The sequence below is a fragment of the Pteropus vampyrus genome, unplaced genomic scaffold (assembly GCF_000151845.1).
Source record: "Pteropus vampyrus isolate Shadow unplaced genomic scaffold, Pvam_2.0 Scaffold203, whole genome shotgun sequence".
Classification (NCBI taxonomy): domain Eukaryota; kingdom Metazoa; phylum Chordata; class Mammalia; order Chiroptera; family Pteropodidae; genus Pteropus; species Pteropus vampyrus.
The window spans coordinates 1,421,251-1,427,870 of NW_011888984.1; the positions used below are offsets into that span (position 1 = coordinate 1,421,251).

The window sequence follows — 6,620 nt, forward strand, 5'->3', positions numbered from 1 at the left end:
CCTCCTGCCCCTGTGAGGCAGTCTTCCTTTTTCTTCCTAGGTAACTGTTGGTTTCTTGCGGCCGCTGCCTCCCTCACTCTGTACCCCCGACTCCTGTGGCGGGTGGTCCCCCCCGGACAGGGTTTCCGAGACGGCTATGCAGGTGTCTTCCACTTCCAGGTAAAGCTCGTTTCCTCTGTTCATGCCTTGGTTTCCCCCCAGGTGACATGGATTTCATTGTTGACATTGTTCCCTTGGGGCTGGAGTTCTTGGACGGTATGGAAGGGTGGGGGATCAGAGGCTGGGGCCCAGGCGGGGTTGGAGCTTGGGAGCCGAGCCCGGGCCCTGCCCCTCCCCCCGCCAGCTCTGGCAGTTCGGCAACTGGGTGGACATCGTGGTGGACGACAGGCTGCCCGTGCGTGAGGGGAAGCTGATGTTCGTGCGCTCGGAACAGCGCAACGAGTTCTGGGCCTCCCTCTTGGAAAAGGCCTACGCCAAGTAAGGACCCCTACCCAGCCCCCCAAGTCTCAGACAAAAGGCCCTAGCCACATGGGACCCCTGGAGCCCCCCCAACTTCTGAGATCCTCTAGGCATCCCGCTAAGGATTCCCAAACCAAGTCATAGCCCCTGGGACCCTAATATCACACCATCCATTGAGGAACTCCAAACCGTAAACACCCCTCTATTGCACGCACACAAATATTCCTAGAATTCTTGAGCTTGAGCTCTCTCATCAGACCCTGGAGTCACCAAGTCTAAGATTTACTCCCTTAGTGGAACTGTAATCTCAGACAATCTCTTCTGATCCATCAGAAACCCAAAGCACCCCCAAAATATTGAGGGTAAGACCTGGGACCCTCAAATATTTGCTTTTCCTCATCCTTTGGTTCTAAAATCCTTAACAAGCCCCATGGGATTACCCTCAAAGCAGACATCTAGCTCTCAGAGACAAAGCTTCAGACACAGCCCCCGGGATGCCCAGAGTTCTGACAGGGCTCACCTTTGACCCCCAAATCATGCAGTCTTAGTGGCCCAGGGACCAGAGGCTTCCACAGTGTGTCACAGTCTTCCACTTCAAGAGTCTGCAAACTTCAGGGATAGCCCCTGGGACCTAATACCCTGGGACAGAGGCCCCCCAGGTCCAGGGGTTGCCTGAGATGCTCAGACATGCCTCAGACATCCCTACCCCAGACTTGCTCCCACAGGCTCCATGGCTCCTATGAAGTGATGCGGGGCGGCCACATGAACGAGGCTTTCGTGGACTTCACAGGCGGCGTGGGCGAGGTGCTCTACCTGAGGCAGGACACCCCAGGCCTCTTCTCGGCCCTGCGCCACGCCCTGGCCAAGGAGTCCCTCGTGGGCGCTACCGCCCTGGTAAGAGTCAGACTCCCCTGGAGAACCCACGCCACACGCACACACCAGGACCAGCCCACAGTCACAGCTGAGGGGGGCGTTCTGTGTCCTTCTCTTATCTTTCACTATTGGCTTATTTTCTCTCACAAATCAAACATTGAACAAGTCAAAAGGATATTTGTGTTCACAACTAATGAGCTTCAGGCACAGCTGGATCCAGGTGCTTAGCAGACATTGTAATTGTGTTTTTTTTATTCCTGATTCTGGATTAGCTTTGCTCAGGCAGGCTTTCCCCTCTTGGGCACAAAACGAGCACCCATAGGTACCCCCCACCACCCCGGGGGTGAGGGAGAAGGGAGAGTGCCTCTTTCTGAGAACTTCTGCAAAAGTCCCAGGATTGGTTTTCATGGGCTCAGCTTGGGTCTTATGTTCATTTGTGACCCAATTACATATTCACGCACTGAGTTGATGTACCCCATTCACTCATTCGTTTACCGGATCCTATACTGTTACTGACTCGCTTTGTCTTCTGTGTTTCTCTGCCTCTTCCATCTCCCTCCATCTGTTCTGTAGCTTTCTCCGTCTCTGCATCTCTGTCTCTCCTCTTCCGTCTATTTTTGTCTCTTGTCTCTGTCTCCCTCCCTCACCCTCACCAACTCCTACCCACCCTCAGAGCACTGTGACATTCAGTTGGGTGCTCTGGTTGATACCTGCTTTGGTGGCAGGAGGTCGGGGGGCAGAGAGGGACAACCACCCTCCTGTCCCCCACTGTGGCCTCACCGTCCCCTGTCCTCCGCCCAGAGTGATCGGGGCGAGTACCGTACAGAAGATGGGCTGGTGAAGGGACATGCATATTCAGTCACAGGCACACACAAGGTGAGCATCCCCTATGGATGGGCTGGCAGGGGGTGTCCAGGTGCCATCCCCACTGACGATGCTGCCCTCAGGTGTCACTGGGATTCACCAAAGTGCGGCTGCTGCGGCTGCGGAACCCGTGGGGCCGCGTGGAGTGGACCGGGGCCTGGAGTGACAGGTGGGATGCACCGGGGTGGTGGTGGGAGCTCAGCCCCACCTGCCGGCCCCTCACACCCTGGTCTCCCCAGCTGCCCACGCTGGGACGCACTCCCCGCAGAGTGGCGAGATGCCCTGCTGGTGAAGAAGGAGGATGGCGAGTTCTGGTGAGCAGGGCAGAGTCGCAGCCAGCGGGGCTCGGGGAGCAGGCAAGCCCTGCGTGAAGGGATGTGGCGAAAGTTCACGGGGATGGGTCCTAATGGGGAGAATCTGCCTATATACATGCTAATTTGGGAGTAGGGTTCTATCTGGGGAGTAGAGGGGGAATTAGTAGTAATATTAGGGGAACTGAGGTTTGAATTTGAATATTAGTAACCTCTTGGGAGTTGAAGGCGGATGGGTAATATTTAGCGCAATTGAGGGAGCTTGGTGACACCTGGGGCATTTCTTGAGACTTGGCAATATCGAGGGACTAAAGGATATTTGTTTGTCATTGAGATTCTAAGGGTCTTGATCTTCGGGGGCTGAAGACAATTTGACGACATTTGAGGGGAATTTGTGGGTCTTGGCTATTTATGAGGCATCTCACTTGGAGAAGTCCAAGGGAGCTGGAGGGCTGAGATTCAGGAAACATGGTACCATTTGGTGAACTACTTGAGGAATTTGGGAGGCTTTGACACTTGGGGGTCACACTGGGGACTTGAGATATTTGGGAGGCCGAGCCCCTGTGGCGGTGGGGGCCGGGCAAGGTCTGACCGCTGGCCACTGTCCAGGATGGAGCTGCGGGACTTCCTCTGCCACTTCGACACAGTCCAGATCTGCTCGTTGAGCCCTGAGGTCCTGGGCCCCCACCCTGCTGGAGGCGGCTGGCACATCCACACCTTCCAAGGCCGCTGGGTGCGAGGCTTCAACTCTGGTGGGAGCCAGCCTGCTGCCGGTGAGGCCTGGAGGGGCCCTGAGAGGCAAGCGGGGGTCGGGGGGAGCTGTGGCAGGAGGGGTAGCCCCATTTCTTTTTCTTCTACTAGAAACCTTCTGGACCAACCCCCAGTTCCGGTTGACCCTGCTGGAGCCTGACGATGAGGAGGACAATGAGGAGGGGCCCTGGGGAGGCTGGGGGGCTGCAGGGGCGAACGGCCCAGCTCGAGGGGGACGAGTTCCCAAGTGCACCGTCCTCTTGTCACTCATCCAGCGCAATCGGCGTTGCCTGAGGGCTCAGGGCCTCACGTACCTCACTGTGGGTTTCCACGTGTTCCAGGTGGGGCCCCTGGCCCAGCAGCCGAGGGAATCAGAAGGGGGGGTCAAGAAGAGACTGAGGGGCTAGGGAGGACTGAGAAGGGGGTCAGGGGAGAAGAGGAGATGCACAGAGGCACAGGTGGGAGGAAGTGCACCAGGAGGGGTCAGAGGACGGCTGAGACAGGGACTGAGGGCCAGGGACTTAACGGGGATAGAACGGGAAGAAAAGAGAGGCAGAGGGCAAGGAGGGGACGCTGAGGGGCGGCCGCCTCCCTCCTGGCCCTGACTTCCATTGCTCGTCCTTCTTACAGATCCCAGAGGAGGTGGGTCTCACGTGGGACCCCAGATTCCAGGCTCCATCCACCCCTGAACCAGTCCCTGGGGCGCGGACAAGCTGCACTGGGGCAGGGAGGGCCTGGCTTGCGCTGGGCTGCCGGGTGGACGCGTGGGCCAGCACCGGGCGGTCTGCAGGGGTGCGGTGGAAGGGCGGCCGGGTGGGGTGGCCTTGGGTGGCTATGGTCACGCCGCCCCCGCCCCTTTCCCCCGCAGCTGCTGAGCCGCTGGGACACCCCGCACAGTCGTGCGCTCCTGCCGGGCCTGCTGCGCGCCGACCGCTCGCCCTTCTGCGCCCGCCGCGACGTGAGCCGCCGCTGCCGCCTGCGCCCCGGCCACTACCTGGTGGTGCCCAGCGCTGCCCGCGCGGGCGACGAGGCCGACTTCACGCTGCGCATCTTCTCTGAGCGCCGCCACACCGCCGTGTGAGCTCGAGGCCCCCTGACTCGCCTCCGGAATCCCCAGCCCCAGCCCCAGCCCCAGCCCAGAGCCCCAGAATCCTGTCCTGACCCCACCCGACCCCTCCGCTGAGACCCCGCCGACCCCTGAGCCCCAGGCGCGGGGGAAGCAGCCCCTCCCCCACTTCCGGTCTGTAATTTGCAGGGAGATCGACGAGGCAATCAGCGCGGATCTGCACGCCCTCACGGTGAGGGGCTGTTCCTGGAGGGGGCACGACCGACGGGGTGGGGGTGGAGACCCTCTTGGCCAGAACTAAACTCCCCCCACCATGCAGGCCCCCTACGTTCCCCTGGAGCTGGGGTTGGAGCAGCTGTTTAAGGAGCTGGCGGGAGAGGTGAGGAGGGGGACGAGGAGGGGGACGGGGGATCCTGCCCTTCCCCTTGGACCCCTCTCTCACCCCGAATGTCTCATTTTGCTTTATTTCCTCCGCCCTGTGCTTAAATTTCATGATTTCTCAAAATGCTCGCAGCTCTTCCTTGCCTCAGGGACTTTGTCGGTCTGTACCTCTGCCTGGCCCTCTTCTCTCCCTACAAACACACGCACGCACACGCGCACACACGCGCACACACGCGCGCGCACACACGCTCCTCCCCCTCCTCCAGGCTGGTCCGCGCATGCCCGCTGTGGGCTCCCGCCGCCCAGCGCTTCCCCACCGCAGCCCTGACCACACTGACCACGGAGAGCTCCGAGGGGGCGGGGCTGGGCTCGCTTGGTCTCTGTTGCGTCCCCAGCACCAGCCAGCATGCCGTTTCGGCCAGGCCCAGAGCCGGTGGTTGAAGGGCTGCCTGTCAATGGCCTCACACGCGGCTCTCTCCTTTACCAGGAGGAAGAACTCGGTGCCCCTCAGCTCCAGGCCTTATTAAGCATTGCCCTGGAGCCTGGTGAGTTGGGGATCAGAGCAGACCCCTCGGAGCCCCCTGTGCGTTAATCCAGGACGCTGCTGGGAGCCAGGCCTTGGGAAACCCGGGCTCAACCGGACAGCGCCTCCCCACACGTGGGCCTTATGGGCAGGCTGGTGGCCAAGACCATGGCCACTCATAAGCCCCCTTCCTCCGAGGGAGAGGCAGGGAGCGTGGCTGCTAGCACTTGGAACCCACTTGCCTGGCTTCGAATCTCACGTCTGTTAGTTACTGGCAGCCCTTTGGCCCTCTGTGCCTCAGTTTCTGTAAAATGGGGGCGGGGGAGACGGTAACCTTGAGCACTCACAATGACAGCTGGCCCACAAGGAGTTTGCTTCCTGTAGCCAGCGTGCACCCCCGCACCCCCGCAGACATCGGGCTCAGGACCTGTGAGCAGCTGCTGCAGTGCTTTGTGGTACATGATGGCGACCGTGCCTGGGTAGGGAGGATGGGCGTGTTGGGGCCTCTGCTCTCCTTCTGGGAACATTGACTTTAACCAGATGTCCCATCCCCAGCATGGGCGAAGCTTGGCCTTGCACGACTTCCAGCAGCTCTGGAGCCACCTCCAGAGGTGGCAGGTAAGGGGGCGGGGCTGGGTGGAGATACCTCCTCTTGGAGGGAGAGGCACCTTACTAATAGAGACGTGGGTGCTCTGTGGGCTAGCAGGGCCCCGAGGGAAAAGAGATACTGGACCACACCACGCCAGCGTGGAGGGGTCTGGCTGGGACGTCCCTGCCCCATCGCCCTCTGTGGTCCTTGAGGGTACTAAGTAGCTCAAGGATCAAGAGCACAGGGCTCTGGTCCTGGGTTGGCATCCCAGCTCCAAGCTTAGCCCCTTTCTGGCTGTGTGACCGCAGGCCAGTCACCTCCCTTCTGACTGGCCTTTAAGTGTCTACCAATGGGAGGTGGCAATTCCTGCCCCCCCACATCCGTGTGAGGAGAAAATGGTCCAAGGCCTCTCCATGCTAATAGCGATAAGCCCCCGTTTATTGAGTCCTCACTAGGCCACAAGGGGAGTCTTAACTCATCCTCACAACAGCCTTGTTACTGCTTTTACATTTGATCCTATTTTACAGATTGGGAAACAGGCCCAAAGTGGTAAAGCTGTTTGCCCAGGAAGAAGGGGAGCTGCGGGGGGAACCCAGGCTGTCTGGCCCTGAGGTTCCCTCTGAGCCCTCTTCAGGAAGCTCAGGGGCCTGGGGGTGAGACTGACCTCCTCCCTCCCGCCCAGGCCATATTTGACAAATTCGATCGGGATGCCTCTGGAACCATGAACTCCCATGAGCTGAGGCTGGCACTGAATGCTGCAGGTTTGGACAGAGGTCCTGGGGTGGGTCGTGGGGAAGGGACTGG

At 59.9% G+C, this 6,620-nt stretch overlaps 1 protein-coding gene across 1 annotated transcript in view; it reads left to right on the forward strand.

Moving 5' to 3' along the window:
- LOC105300231 (calpain-12) overlaps positions 1 to 6,620 on the forward strand; it is an 8,053-nt gene that overhangs the window by 1,333 nt on the left and 100 nt on the right. The window contains exons 2-17 of the mRNA XM_023537916.1: positions 41 to 159; positions 344 to 477; positions 1,185 to 1,353; positions 2,134 to 2,208; positions 2,280 to 2,365; positions 2,436 to 2,510; positions 3,117 to 3,280; positions 3,369 to 3,598; positions 3,888 to 3,899; positions 4,126 to 4,334; positions 4,513 to 4,555; positions 4,643 to 4,702; positions 5,192 to 5,249; positions 5,612 to 5,682; positions 5,783 to 5,845; positions 6,499 to 6,597. Of these exons, the coding sequence (XP_023393684.1) occupies positions 41 to 159; positions 344 to 477; positions 1,185 to 1,353; positions 2,134 to 2,208; positions 2,280 to 2,365; positions 2,436 to 2,510; positions 3,117 to 3,280; positions 3,369 to 3,598; positions 3,888 to 3,899; positions 4,126 to 4,334; positions 4,513 to 4,555; positions 4,643 to 4,702; positions 5,192 to 5,249; positions 5,612 to 5,682; positions 5,783 to 5,845; positions 6,499 to 6,597 (1,667 nt within the window). The remainder of the gene's footprint in view (positions 1 to 40; positions 160 to 343; positions 478 to 1,184; positions 1,354 to 2,133; positions 2,209 to 2,279; positions 2,366 to 2,435; positions 2,511 to 3,116; positions 3,281 to 3,368; positions 3,599 to 3,887; positions 3,900 to 4,125; positions 4,335 to 4,512; positions 4,556 to 4,642; positions 4,703 to 5,191; positions 5,250 to 5,611; positions 5,683 to 5,782; positions 5,846 to 6,498; positions 6,598 to 6,620) is intronic.